This window comes from Engraulis encrasicolus, unplaced genomic scaffold, assembly GCF_034702125.1.
Source record: "Engraulis encrasicolus isolate BLACKSEA-1 unplaced genomic scaffold, IST_EnEncr_1.0 scaffold_35_np1212, whole genome shotgun sequence".
Classification (NCBI taxonomy): Eukaryota; Metazoa; Chordata; class Actinopteri; order Clupeiformes; family Engraulidae; genus Engraulis; species Engraulis encrasicolus.
In genome coordinates this window covers 79,239-95,000 of record NW_026945654.1, presented here as the reverse complement: position 1 = coordinate 95,000, position 15,762 = coordinate 79,239, and the positions used below count along the sequence as shown (strand labels likewise).

At 42.7% G+C, this 15,762-nt stretch overlaps 1 protein-coding gene across 1 annotated transcript in view; it reads right to left on the bottom strand.

Moving 5' to 3' along the window:
• LOC134443692 (NACHT, LRR and PYD domains-containing protein 12-like) overlaps window positions 1-15,762 on the bottom strand; it is a 36,850-nt gene that overhangs the window by 4,342 nt on the left and 16,746 nt on the right. The window contains exons 9-11 of the mRNA XM_063193336.1: window positions 14,377-14,553; window positions 7,484-7,666; window positions 5,533-5,709 (exon numbers count right to left, since the gene is read on the bottom strand). Of these exons, the coding sequence (XP_063049406.1) occupies window positions 5,533-5,709; window positions 7,484-7,666; window positions 14,377-14,553 (537 nt within the window). The remainder of the gene's footprint in view (window positions 1-5,532; window positions 5,710-7,483; window positions 7,667-14,376; window positions 14,554-15,762) is intronic.

The following is a 15,762-nucleotide window of genomic DNA, read 5'->3' as shown; positions in this document are numbered from 1 at the left end:
AAATGGCGGCCCTGGTGCCAGATGCGGCCCTTGGACAGCAAGGTTCTAGCCCCCCCAAGCCCCTTCAAATGCAGAATCGTTTTTTGGAATTTAGAGATAAAAGAATGGGCTCCGTTATCATGCTTGGAAGATGAAAAAGTGGATCGCACCCGGGTTCTTCTTTTCTTCTTTTTTATTTTGTATTTACATAGCAGCAGAAGTGTAGACAAACGTTTCGGCTGTTGCCTTCGTCAGTGTCACATACAAATACATACATACAAATACATACATACAAATACAATACAGAAATGCAACATTTTCTGGGGGAGGACCCCCAGACCCTTCACTTCAATGAAGTCAAGTCAAGTCAAGTCAAGTCAATTCGGTTTTATTGACAATTTCTTTACATGCACTGGTCATACAAAGAATTTGAAATCACATTTCTTGCTTTCCCATACAGACATAGACTAATCTAGGTAAGGACATAGACAGTATAGACATAGACAGTACTTATACATGGACTTAAGACAGTATGGACATAGACAGTGCTCATACAGACATTTAAAGTGCAAGACTGGACAACAGAAAACTTGTAGAGAACATACATTAAGAGGTAATTGTTGTGCTTTTTTTTTTGCTTTTCCTAAAGAGTCCTTTGTAGCGTTCTGACATAGTAATAATAGCATTTTGAAGAAAAATAAATATTAAAAAGGTCTATCAAGTACAACAGCAGCAGTATGTGTGTGTGTGTGTGTGTGTGTGTGTGTGTGTGTGTGTGTGTGTGTGTGTGTGTGTGTGTGTGTGTGTGTGTGTGTGTGTGTGTGTTTAGTGCAGGTAGAAGGTGCGGTGTGCGTCTGTGTTCGTGTGTGTGTGTGTGTGTCTGTGTGTATGTGTGTGTGTGTGTGTGTGTGTGTGTGTGTGTGTGTGTGTGTGTGTGTGTGTGTGTGTGTGTGTGTGTGTGTGTGTGTGTGTGTGAGTTGTGTGTCAGTGTGTGTATGTTTGGGTTTAGTGCAGAAAGTGCAGTGTGCATGTGTGTGTGTGTGTGTGTGTGTGTGTGTGTGTGTGTGTGTGTGTGTGTGTGTGTGTGTGTGTGTGTGTGTGTGTGTGTGTGTGTGCATGTTTTGAGTTAGTGCAGGTTGAGAGTTCAGTCACAATATAGTAGTGCAGGTGGAATGTTCAGTCGCAGATATGGTGGTGGGGGATGAGGGGGGTTTGTCAGTGGCCTTGCTGGCTAGAGGCTGACAGTGGAGGGAGAGTGGGTTGAGTGTTCAGTAACTTGATCGCTTGGTGCATTGAGCTGCTTGCCAGCCTGGTGGTACGGAAACGGAGGCGCCTGTACCTCTTTCCAGAGGGCAGGAGGCTGAACAGTTTGTGTGCAGGGTGGCTTCTGTCTTTGATGATCATCAGTGCTTTCCGGGTGAGGCGTGTGGTGTAAATGTCCTGCAGGGAGGGGAGTGGTACTCCAATGATCTTCTTCGCTGTGTTCACAACACGCTGGAGTGTCTTCCTGTTTTTCTCCGTGCAGCTTCCTCCCCACACTGTGATGCAGTTGGACACGACACTCTCTATGGTTCCTCTGTAGAATGTTGTCATGATGGAGGGTGTAGCACTTGCCTTCTTTAGTTTGTGCAAGAAGTAGAGACGCTGATGGGCCTTCTTCGCCAGTGATGTAGTGTTGGTGGTCCAAGAGAGGTCGTCGCTGATGTGCACTCCAAGGAACTTGGTGCTGCTCACTCTCTCCACAGCATCGCCGCCGATGGTCAGTGGTGGCAGTTGTTTTTGGACCCTCTGAAAGTTGACAACAATCTCCTTGGTCTTGTTGACATTCAGCAGGAGGTTGTTGTCTTTGCACCATCTGGCCAGCAGGTCTACTTCTTCTCTGTAGTGAGTCTCGTCGCCCTTGGTGATGAGGCCCACCAGTGTTGTATCATCCGCAAACTTCACTAGATGGTTAGTGCTGTGGGTCGTTGTGCAGTCGTGTGTCAGCAGCGTGAACAGCAGGGGGCTGAGAACACAACCTTGCGGAGCCCCCGTGCTCAGGGTCAGGGTGCTTGAGATGTTATTCCCTACCCGTACTGCTTGTGGTCTTTGCATCAGGAAGTCCAGCAGCCAGTTGCAGAGGGAGGTGCTGAAACCTAGTTTGTCCAGTTTTCTGATGAGTTGTTGTGGTATTATGGTATTGAATGCTGAACTGAAGTCAATGAACAGCATTCTCACATATGAGTCTTTATTGTCCAAGTGGGTGAGGGCTGGATGGAGGGCAGAGCAAATTGCATCCTCCGTGGATCGCTTGGCTCGGTATGCGAACTGGTAGGGGTCCAGGTTGGGGGGTAGGGTGGCTTTGATGTGTGACAGGACTAGCCGTTCGAAGCACTTCATGATTATGGGCGTCAGTGCTACAGGACGGTAGTCATTGAAGCATGATGGTGATGATTTCTTCGGCACGGGTATGATGGTAGCAGCTTTGAAAAGTGATGGGATGACTGCTTGCTCCAGAGAGATATTAAAGATGTCTGTGAAGACTGTGAAGTCTCCCATATTTGTCTCATTGACAGTTCATTGGCAACCATAATACGTATAGTTCGGCCCCTTTACTGGGAGGAATTTGGAAAAAATGGCCCTCGTTGAAATATAATTGAATAGCCCTGCTCTAGGTGTTCAAACACAAGATGCATTATGGTTGCAATGGCATCTCCTGTCAAGGTCAAGGTCAAAGTCAAGGTAAACTATATCATCCCTCAGGGGGAAACTCAAGTGGTCAACATTTCACATCTCCTCAGGACATACTACAACACATAGACAGTAGACGCTGGACTTACCACATTAAAATAAATAAGGGATAAGAACATTTGATGTAAAATGATATAACAATAACAATAGGTAAAAACAATACAGTGAGGAGAATAAGTATTTGATCCCTTGCTGATTTTGTTGGTTCGCCCACTAATAAAGACATGATCATTCTATAATATTAATGATAAAATGTATTCTAATATAGAGAGACAGAATATCAAAAAGAAAATCCAGAAAATAACTTTGAAGAATATATTTTAATTGATTTGTATTCCATTGAGGAAAATAAGTATTTGACCCCTCTAGTCAAAGAAGACAAAATACTTGGTGGCAAAGCCCTTGTTTTCTCATACAGAGGTCAGATGTTTCTTTCAGTTAATGACAATGTTTGTGGATATATTAGAAAGGACTTTTGTCCACTTTTCTTTGCAGATCATCTCTAAATCACTTAAGTTGTATGACTGTAGCTTGCCAAATGGGAGCTTCTGTTCCCTTCACAGGATTATTATAGGGTTAATGTTTGGAAACTGTCTAGGCCACTTCATGACCTTAATGTGCTTCTGCTTGAGCTACTCCTTCGTTGCTTGGGCTGTATGTTATGGATTATTATCATTTTGGGAGGCCAATCCATGACCCACCTTCAGTCTAGTGGTGGTGGGAAAGAGGTTGGCATGCAGCATTGTACGTTTACATGTCTCCCTCCATCCGTTTCTTGACGATGTGAAGTTGTCCTGTGTCTTGGCCAGACAAACAACCTCAAAACATAATGTTACCACTTTCATGTATGATGTTGGAGAAGGTGTTGTTCATTTCTCTTCCTCAAAACACATAGAGTTGTGTTAATGCCAAACAGTTTAATTTTGGTGTCATCTGATTCCAGCACCTCCCAATCGTATCCTAATCCAGTTTGATGTTCATTGGCAAACCTCAGGTGAGCCTGAACAGGTTCCTTCTGAAGCCAGGGTACCATACATGCACTGCAGAATTTTAATCCGCTGTGGTATCAAGTATTTCAAATAGTTCTCTTAGTGATTTAGGTCCCAGCTGCCTTGAGATCATTTCCTAGCTCCTCCCATACAGTTTTAAGGTGCTTTATCTCCTTTTTTCTGATTATTAAATTCCCACAAGGTCAAATCTTGTATGGAACCAGAGACAGGCCTAAGATTGATGATTGATGATCATTTTGTATGTCCTAAAATTGGGAAGAAATGCTCTTTAATATCCAGGAGCCCATTTCAGCCTTGTTGAGTTCTAAAATCTTGTCCCTGAAATCCTTTGACAGCTTTTTGGTCTGCCCCATGTTGGCGAGTTTAGTTTGATTGATTGACTGATTCTATGGACTGATTCTGCAGATTCAATGTGAAGGTGTGTTCAATTCAGATAACAAGTTGATTGGAAGTGCCATTTGATCTGCGGGATCAGAACTCTTAATGGTTGGTAGGGGATCAAATACTTATTTCCCTCAATTAAATATAAATCAATTATTATATATTCTTTAGAGTTAATTACTGGATTTTCTTTTTGATATTCTGTCTCTCCATATTAGAATACATATTATCATTAATATTTAAGACTGATCATGGCTTTATTAGTGGGCAAACCAACAAAATCAGCAAGGGATCAAATACTTATTCTCCTCACTGTAGAAGTAAAAACAGTGCTGTGTAAAAATAGATAAAATGCATTAAATAAATTAGGGCAGGTGAGAGAACTAAAGTGCTGAAGTTGCTTTTGGCTTGCTGTTATATAGCCTGATCGCTGTGGGTACAAATGACTTTTGGTATCTTACTGTCCTGTTTGTTCTTTGCAGGACTTTGTCATTTGACCTAGTACTCTTTTAAAACTTTGGGTAGAGGGGATGTGTAAGGTCAGTTAAAATTTGGTCCATCTTTCTTAAAATAAGCTCATTGCACAACTCAACTGCACATGTCTGGTCAACACCAATCACTCTGCTGGCCGATTTGATGATGTGCTGCAATTTTGTTGTGGTCCTGCACATACATATTGCCATAGTCACAGATAAGTCCAAATGATAAAATACTTTGTAAAAGTGATTGGTAAAATAATTGAAGACTACTGCACTCTAGTTTAAAATCTTTGAGCTTCCTTAAAAAGAACATTCTCTGTTCCAAGTTCTTACATTTGTTTTGTGCACATTGATTAAAAGACATTCTGTCATCCATCTCAATCTCTAGGTACTTATATGATGTGACCCTCTTTTTCTGTTTGCCGTTGATCTTAGATGGGGAGATGGACATTGGCTTTTTGCTAAAGTCTATCACCATTTCTTTTGTCTTTTTAACATTCACTTGTAAAAAATTGTCTGTGCACCACCTGATGAAACCATCAACCTCCCTTTCAAAACATTCAACAGATAAAATGTTTGGATGTAAAAAGTCCACCAGTGCTGTGCTGCGGTTCTCAGTGTAAGCGAACTGGTACTTATCAAGAGCAGGTTGAACACTTGTGCGAAGTTTCCCAACCATTATCTTCTCGAAACATTTAAAAACATTAGAGGTTATGGCCACGGGTGTGTGTGTGTGTGTGTTTGTGTTTGTGTGTGTGTCTCTGTGTTTGTGTGTGTGTGTGTGTGTGTGTGTGTGTGTGTGTGCGTGCGTGCGTGTGTGTGTGTGTGTGTGTGTGTGTGTGTGTGTGTGTGTGTGTGTGTGTGTGTGTTTGCATGTGCCTGTGTGTGTTTCTGTGTTTGTGCATTATGTTTGAGTGACAAAACGGAATTTGGGACTTTGTCTCTTTACTTACCACAGTGTCTGTAGTTTACAGTCTGGATTCCTGAGTAGAGTAGAGAGCTGCTTCACTCCAGAGTCTCCTAGTTCATTATGACTCAGATACAGATGTGTCAGGTGCGATGAGGGGTTTGATGCCAGAGCTGATACCAGATCAGCACAGCCCTCTGCTGTTATACTGCAGTGACGAAGACTGCAGAGAGACAGAGAGAGAGAAAGGGGGCGGGTGGGTGTAGATATGTTAAGGAAGTAGAAACACAAAGGTTGACACACACACACACACACACACACACACACACACACACACACACACACACACACACACACACACACACACACACACACACACACACACACACACACACACACACACACACACACACACACACACACACACACACACACACACAATTTCACAGATATAAAGAACATTTAAACACATGAGTGGAGCATGATGTTGAGTGTCCACATTTATGGATGTGCAGTAGACCTTGGGATTTTAGGTATTGAGTGGGGTTTTCCCCACAACTGTGAACGCCGGAGGTGAGCCACACTGGGAGTAGGCTCTGCAGATGGGGCTGTCCAACACTTATGTCATCGTTTGTGCTGTTCCAGGGTTTCACATGGTAAGGTTGGTTGCCCTCACACATTTAGTTTAGCACATTCTGACTACCACGTCTGATGCATACATCCTTTGAGTCAGGAACGTTCAGTGAAGGGTTTCTTTTAGGAGGTTATACCTGTAACTTCTTAGCATATGCCTATTATTATGTAATTTAAATAGTTTTAGGCCTACTATTTATTTAGACCTGCAGTCGGCACAAACAATGTTGAATAGCGCAAGGTGCATTTCCCATGCACACTGACAAGAAAGGGACACGCGACCTCTGTGTAATTGCCAAATATTCCTCTCACTTCACGTCTCCCGCTGTTGACAGAAATATGCACACTTCTTTTGTCCTCCTTCACTTTTTTCCTAAGTATACAATCTCTTCTACAAACGTCCCGACGACCACTGTCACCCACCTGGTGTCGAATATTCAGTCTACAGCAAACAAATTATGACGCGTTGCTTATGTCACCTTGCCGCTGCCAGGCACACCAGCATAGTGACAGTAGCCCAAACAAAGCAGCACTAAATATTTACCCCACTTCTCATTCTGAAAACCTCCACTTGCTCAATATATAAGTCTCCTACAGAAACAAGTACTTCGATTGTGTACTTACCAAATTAATGAATGCATGTTTTTCTTGTAACACAGTTCCCAAGAGCCGAGATTGTTGTGACAGTCTCTGGTAGCATGGGCCGTATGTCGCTGCAGAAAATACGTGCCTGTCTACATATTACCTCATTTAGGGGCGAAATATATTCTGAATACATATGTACCATCGTGAAAAGTTACTGTTTGAAATCCTTTCAGCATTTATTCGGAGGAATTATCCACATAATGTCACTACAAGGCTGCTTCCGAGTTCTGTGCTGCTGCACTGGGGGAAATCTACTTCCACTATGTCCGCCTTTGTAGGTCTGAAGTCTTCTTCAATAAAATACCATATACCAATTTGCGTGCATCGCTGACTCAAACACACCAGAGAGGTTTTAAGAATATAATGAGAGACTCCACTATTACGGATGGTACTGCACGCTAGGGACGCTAACCCTAAAAGTTAATGCCCCCCGAATACACCCCATCGGATCAGGTCACGGATCACTGACCATCAGCCCCCACCCCACCCCAACCGCCACTTGCACAATACCCCATTGAAAATGCATTGGGGGAAAAAATATGGAAAAAAAAAACATCCCCGCCCACAAACACCCCCATCCCCCCTCACCCCACCCCAAACGCAGTTTGTCGAATGCCTTATTAAAATACATGGGGAACACAGTTGGCAAAACAAATCAGGCAAAAACACGATGCTGTAATGCAGCAATTTCTAGTGTTTCCCCTGGTCTCTTTACTTACTCCAGTTCCTGTAGTTGACAGTCTGGATTCCTGAGTAGATCAGAGATGTGCTTCACCCCAGAGTCTCCTAGTTTATATCCTTCATATTTCAGATTCAGCTGTAGCTGGTGTGATGAGGGGTTTGATGTCAGAGCTGAAGCCAGAGCAGCACAGCTCTCTGTTGTTAGACGGCATGTACCAAGCCTGGAGAGAGAGAGAGAGAGAGAGAGAGGAGGAGGAGAGGAGGGTAGATATGGAGATGTGGTAAGGAATACAAACACAAGGTGAAGAAACACACACACACACACACACACACACACACACACACACACACACACACACACACACACACACACACACACACACACACACACCACACACACAGTTTATATAATAAAATTTGCTTTAGATGGTGTCAAGCATGTGTGGTGGTAAACAAGTGAGATTTACAAAAACAAATATCCTCAGTAACTCTGAAAACGGCAAACTGAGAAAAAAGGCTTCAAAGTTTTCCATATGGCGCGACAACTGTGTTGTCGGTAAATTGGTGGTGACACTTCCTGGTAATGCTTGTTTAGGATAGAAATTTAATGCACACAAAACCCCCCCCAAAAAAACAACATTTATGTGTCTTTTTGCCACAAAAAACGGAGTTACTGCGTTCTTGGCTGGTATTACTGCCACAAAATGGAGTTACTGCAGGAGTTACTGCGTTCTTAGCTTGTATTACTGTCTACTCCCAAACCAGTCCCATTGGAACGTGCAGCAGTAACTCGCCGACTTACTGCGTTTTTGTTTAACCTTTTTTGGGTCATTTTTGCACTTTCAAAATGAGTTTTCTCCAAAACGGCACGGTGTTGGACCACCATTTTTGGACACAAGACAAATGAGGTAGTTTAGAACCGATTTCCGATATAAATTTTTTTTCGACCATTTTGAGTTACTGCGTTCTAGTATTGCACGGCAGAATAGTCAAAGATGGTAGTGGGACTGATATGGTTTAGGGATGCATGAATGCTGTCAGTATTGGGAATCTGAATTACACCTAAAAGAAACATGCCTGTCAACATGCACTGTGACTACTGAAACACATCATGATACTCTCCATAGGATTGCACTCAAATCCCACACCAATCTGCCAGGTGCAGACTCAAAATGTAAAAGTTCAATGTAAAGAAAGGTTGAAACGCTTACGGATGACCTCCCTTTCAATCCCTTTTCATTTTGAGATGATTCGAGCCAACACTGCCCCTTCTCTACCGGATTGTAATCTGGGTTGTACTCAGTTTTGTGGACAATATTCAAACATTAATGGCTTTATTTTTTGCCCTGAGTGAACAAGAAATTTGATCGGTTATATATGTTGTTAAAAGGTCACTAATCATTGTGTCAGAATGAAATTTCTTTAATGCTCTCCTATGAAAATATATACCCACAAATCTGCAAAAATGTGAGGGGTGTACTCACGAGATATACTGTAATAACACTGTCACAAGTGTAAATTGACAAAGCCATGTGAATGTCAATATTGCAATATACACCTCCTCCCTGGGACGTGTCATTCAAACACATGGGTTCTCCTACCACTGCTATGCTGATGACACCCAGATATACCTGTCGTTCCGTCCAGATGACACCACGGTTTCGGAACGCATCTCTGCCTGCCTCACCGATTTGTCAACATGGATGAAGGACCACCACCTACAGCTGAACCTGGCCAAGACAGAGCTCCTGGTGATCCCAGCTAAAGAGTCGCTCAGTCACAACATCAACCTCAAGATAGGCTCCACCATCGTGACCCCAAACAAAGTCGCCAAAAACCTTGGCGTCATGATTGATGATGAGCTGTCATGCTCCAACTACATCGACTCAGTCACCCGGACCTGTCGATTCCAGATGTCCAGCGTACGGAATATCAGACCTGTGCTGACACAATATTCTACACAACGACTGGTGCAGGCCACTGTCCTGTCCCGCGTTGACTACTGCAACTCACTCATGACAGGCCTACCTGCTTGTGCGCTAAAACCTCTGCAGATGATCCAAAATGCGGCGGCACGGTTGATATTCAATCAACCCAAAAGGACCCATGTTACTCCTCTATTTATTGAGTTGCACTGGTTACCGATCGCCGCCCGGATCAAGCACAAGGCATTGACCCTTGCCTACAAAACCATCACAGGAACGGCCCCAGCTTATCTGAAGGACCTACTAACGCCCTATGTTACTGGAAGAGAACTGCGCTCATCCAGCACAAGCCGTCTGGCTCTGCCATCCAGTCGCTCTAGGTACTCCCAGTCAAGATTGTTCTCCGTTGTGGTACCCAAGTGGTGGAACGGTCTCCCAGAGGCAGCAAGACTAAGCACATCTCTTGCAGCCTTCAAGAAACAACTGAAGACCTTCCTCTTTCGAGAGAATCTACTAGACTAATGCTTGAACTGGCCTTGCCCCAGGGCAGACTCCTGACATGATGTTTAGTTTAGTTTAGTTTGTGTGTGTGTACTCGTTATTTACTCTTTAATTTAAAAAAAACAAAACAAAACAAAAACTAACCCCTCTGCAACTGCACTTGTTGTTCTGTATATCTCCTGTGCACATTGTATTTGCTTGTGATGTTGGCTTGAATATGTCCTCTTTTGAAAGTCGCTTTGGTTATAAAGCGTCTGCCAAATGCAATATAATGTAATGTAATATAATGTAATGTAATGAATATCAAATGTAATAACTGTTTTACAATTACATTGTAGCACAGGGTGGATTTTACTGCAGTGTACCTGACTTGTTTCCTTCCTGTGAAGGGGAGACAGTGGGATAGAAAGGAATCACTGTCGGAGGAGATTGACAAATATTTCACGTCACCTCTATTACTGACTCTTGTTCTAGCGAACTTTTCGCTAGAAAAAGGCAGAGATGTTCAGACTGCCTGCCAAATTATTCTGATTTCTCATGTAGCTTCCCATTGCTGGGAGAACTTTTTTCGCTGGAGACAGAGAAAGATGTGAAGCACCAGCATGAAATGGATTGGATTTATTGTAGATCGTAGTTCTCGACTTGAAAAAGCCATGAGAGGCCGTGGGTTGTACTCAATTGATAACGGCCAAGGGGAGTGGGGCACCATGCGAAGCGGAGTGCTGTAAACGTCCCCTTGCCCGTTATCAATTGAGCACAACCCACAGACTCAAGTGGCTTATTTCTTATCTAAGACTATTTCACTTAATCGCTGACCAAATTTCTTTAAAAACACTATAATAACAATTAATTTGATCTGTTGCGGTTGAGGAAGTGATTGTAGTTACTCCGGCAACGTTACTCGGCATGCGTGTGTGCGTTGCGCTGTTAGACACACACTCGCTACAAAAAACTCGACATGGAGGCAATGAACACCGAAGGAATGAAATGTCTTTGCAATCACACGCATACTCCAACCACAGATGGTGCAAAGATGTGGTCTTTTTGCAGACTCCCTACCCCAACTGAAAGATATTCTCATTACTGACGTAGATGTGCTTGGTCTAATTTGGACGCGCATAGAATCTTCAGGTGGAAGGTGTAGGTTTACGTTCGATTGACTACAGCTATCAGCCAATCAGAATCGAGAATCGGGCCGCACAGTGTTAGATATAACAACATCTTCGCCATCCCTACATGCTATTATAACATAGGTACCGAAAAAATAACCTCTCAGGAACCCGCACCGAAATGAAGGTAATGGAACCGGAACCGAAAAATCAATCAATCAATCAATCAATCAATCAATCAATCAATCAATCAATCATTCTATCTATCTATCTATCTATCTATCTATCTATCTATCTATCTATCTATCTATCTATCTATCTATCTATCTATCTATCTATCTATCTATCTATCTATCTATCTATCTATCTATCTATCTATCTATCTATCTATCTATCTATCTATCTATCAGTCTCCCTATCCATCTTTAAACCATTAGCAATGTGTGTTTTGGTGTGGAAAGTTCAAGAATTGGTGGGAAAAGTGCATGGCCTATTCAGAGGAGGGTCCTTACAGGGTTTGATGGGCGGGGGACTGGTGGCAAAGAGGCTTGGCCAACCAGTGACTTATCCTGTGAGTAGAGGAAGGGAGCAACAGTAGAACAGTACCAGCCTGGCAGAAAAAAATGCCAGTTTTTGGACCTAGACCCCCCCATCTCGAACACGCCCCATTGGCCCAGGACCCACACCCACCCCACCCGCTGCTTGTCAAATGCACCATTGAAATGGATGGGGGAAAATCGCCATTTTCACACATAAAACTATATATTGCTACATATTGCCATTGCTACAGTAGTCATTTCTACTGTTTTACCTGATAAATATAATGCTGTTGTTAACCCTTTTAATGCCAATATTATTTTGGTGAAAATGCTCGATTTGGGCATCACATATTCAAGAGGCTGTGGCTGGACAGTGGTAACAGATAGAGCCTAACTCTAAATTACAAAAATGTTGAGGAAGACCCAAAGTTTATCTTGGGAGTAAATATGCATAACTAATTAGCATATTATGACGTCACATGGGCGGCCATTTTGAATTTTTAATTTGTAATGGAAAATATTGATAATTTTCAATAGACTTTCAATAGATTATTGAATTGGCATTACATTACTGTCATGTTGTGCACATTCATAATGGTCAAGTAAAAAAGTAGTTTTAAGCCCAACATGTAGTAAATATTGTAACTAATATTTCAATAATAATAACATATCAAGAAACGGAATAACTGGGAGGTTGTTGCCTGGAGTGCCAAAAGTGTTTGTATCTACCTGTGACTTTTTATTCTGTAAAAACCTTTCTCAGACAGGGAAAGCACACATATTCAGCCAAAATATGCCTATATATTTTACACCTACACCTGTGACCTATATAGGCTACTGTAGGCTATTTGAATAAGGCGCAGTGAAAGTGGCCTCTGTATGCATAGGATCTTCCTGGATGATCATCAGCATAGCTCAGTGAATGAATGCTACAGATTGACACTTACATTTCACAGAACTAATGGGCACAGTGTCAAGATATTGGGCAGAAAACAGGCCTAATTTGTATCATGGGGTGTACCCTCGTGAAATCAGTTTCAGGAAAAGGGGTGGAGAGGCGGAGCAAATCAGCACCACCGCTCCTGTTATCTCAGCTCTATTGACTTTACAAACTGCTTCTATTCATTTTGGTATCGTAGGCTACTGTTAGGCATACCGACATGGGTCGAAACTACACACAGCCCAATTAGGCCAACGTTATCACGTTATAGCATACGTTATATAGTAACACCTATAGACAACCACCTGAAGGAGATCAGAAGCGGCACCCTCCCCCCTCACGTGCGCGCAGCGCTTTCGCCTCCAGTCTCTCCGGTTCCGCCCCCTCTTTCATGCTGCTTTGGTGACTAGACAAACTCTACATCGTAATAAAGACAGTCCAACCACAGTGACCAGCCCAGTTTTCAACAAGTCTAAAATATGCGCGTTGTAGGGTATGCGTCTTCATTTTGCCGTGCGCGACGGTGAAAAAAAAACGCAGATATTTCCCCAAGCCATGTATCGAATTTCTACGGGATGTACAACTTCTAACAGGATAATCCTTTCTTTTTTGTAGCAGTGGTTTTACTTGCTGTCTTTCATAGAGGGAAATGACAGTCTTTATCTTTATGTTTTAGCTTTTTCGCCTACTCCAGCTTAGGGGTAGACGCACGTCAAAGTTCACCACCAAGTGAAATATATTTCTATAAACACGATAACTGCAATCACTTTAGGGGCGACATATGACATTGTATTGCATATAAAACGCATGACAAGATAGGCTACTTGGTCGTTGCCTGTGCTATTTAGAGTTTTATTCAGTGAAATTGTGCATATCGCCCTGTGGGTTTGGATGACCCCAAGTAAATCCCCCGTAACCATTTACAAATCGCCAAGCAAACACATTCTCACAAACCTGCAAATGTTCATTAGTTTGTGTTTAGGATCATAATGTTTCCTAGGTAGCATAAACCGTGTTTCTGTGTTTGACAGGGGAGGTCCCAAACAGCCGATTGATTGTCTGTGTTGTAATCTCAGCAGCAACATCTTATTTCTTATAATAATGGCTGCAAGCACTTGAGGGGCGAAATACGCCATTTCACTGCACACAAAACATCATGAAGTTATCGTCCGGGTGCAGGCCTACTTGCTTCAGATTCATTCAGTGAATGAAACCCACTCACATGGGTTCAGCTCGCTTGGAACAGGGCTTCGCTTTCGTGTCGCATGTGTTCAAATGGGAACTCCCCCACGTAATGAAGTCTCCAAACAAACCACTTCTCTCAATCCCTAGACTTTCCATTGAGTTGTGGTTAGGATCATTTATGTTTGCAAAACTGTTTATATATGTAAAACTGATGCCATGTCTTCTTTGTGTTTGGCAAGGGGATCTATTTCACTCCCTATTCGAATTGGCCGTTCTTCTCTGTAGCCATGGCTAAGCTAGCAATAGGAGACGCATTGCCTAAGGGCATATTATAAATGTCTACACATATACAATCAACTTGTGGAAAAATATAATGTCACTACACATAAACCACCAAGACAAATTGCATTTGGAATGTATTTGGGCTTGAATTAGAGGAAATTATGTGCACAATCTCACAACGCCGATCCTCCTTTGTTTTGAAATAGTGAGTTGCAACGTACTTCCGCGTCTGGGTTTTCAGATGGAAATTACTCGGAAAAAAATGCACTAAGAGGGGTCGAAATTCTTTGAAAGGATTGAAGTACCACGTGTCTGCCACCCAGTGGAACGGAGTATTGACACGATTTTACACTCTATTCGATGTGACAGCCCACCTAATTCAATACCGCGACCTGTCGCAATTTTGCGACGACGGCAGTAAAAGGGTTAACACTCTTTCTGTTTGCTTACTTCAGTGTCTGGAGTTTACAGTCTGGATTCCTGAGTAGATCAGATATGTGCTTCACTCCAGAGTCTCCTAGTTGTTTGCCATCCAGATCCAGATGCATAAGGTGTGATGAGGGGTTTGATGCCAGAGCTGAAGCCAGAGCAGCACAACCCTCTGTTGTTATACTGCAGTCACCAAGCCTGGATAGAATAGAGGAAAGGAGAGGGGTAGAGATGGAGATATGATAAGTAATAGAAACACAAAGGTGAAGAAACACGCACACACACACACACACACACACACACACACACACACACACACACGCACACACGCAGACACACTCACACACACACACACACACACTAAAATACACATGCTTCTTATTTAGAGCTAGGTGAATAACACATTATCTATCATGTAGTACTTTTAAATGAAATAAAAAGTCACCAGCAACACACAGAAAAGTAGTTTCTAGGCCCACTTGGGAGTGAAAGTGAGAGTGAGAACCGCTGATTTAAAGCATTAGCGATGTGTGTTTTGGTGGGAAAGATGTGGGGCCTAATCAGAGGATGGTCCTTCCAGGGTTCGATGGGTGGGGCCTGGGAGGAAAGGGTCGTGGCTGATCAATTAATGAACCCTCTGGGCGCCAGAGGTTTTTGCCCAAAACTGATGATTTTGACACATAATATTCAAAAGGCTGTGGCTTGACATAGGTAATAGATAGAACCTGACAATTAATGAGACAAATATTGAGGATGACCCGAAGTTTATTTTAGGAGTAAATTATCCCATCTAATTTGCAGAGTGTAATTTGTAACTAATATTGTGCAACAATGTAGCACAGTGACAAACTCAAGTGAATGGAAAGTTGCCGTTTTGCCTGTAGGGGCTGGTCAATGAAGGTGACAAGCTATTTTTTAGTGCGTGGAAACCCCTCACAGCAATGCCCAGCATACAGATTCAATCCACACTAGGGGTATTATGTGCATTTTGTCCATATGTGGGTCTTTGAACCAAGTACAGCAGGCCTACAGTAGCCTACAGTAGGCCTGTCAGCGTACACCCTGAAGGACTCCGGGTATGGACTACATTTCTAAAACCTTTTGCAAATATGTATTCAAACCAAGTGTTACATTTACCGATATACAAATAAGTGATATAAGAAAGGGGGGTACCATAGGTTATGATTTGGTCCAAACCCCAGCTGGTATCACAATTTTCTGTTGCTAATAGACTCAGTCAGGTCGCAACTGCACATAATTATTACTAATATTGTATTATTAGAATAGCATTGCTATTTATTTAGACCTGCAGACGGCAAAAACAGTGTCGAGTAGCGTGAATTGCACTTACAATTTTCACCGAGTAGAATGGGCACGAGACCTGTGTGTCTCAGGCGCATATTCTTC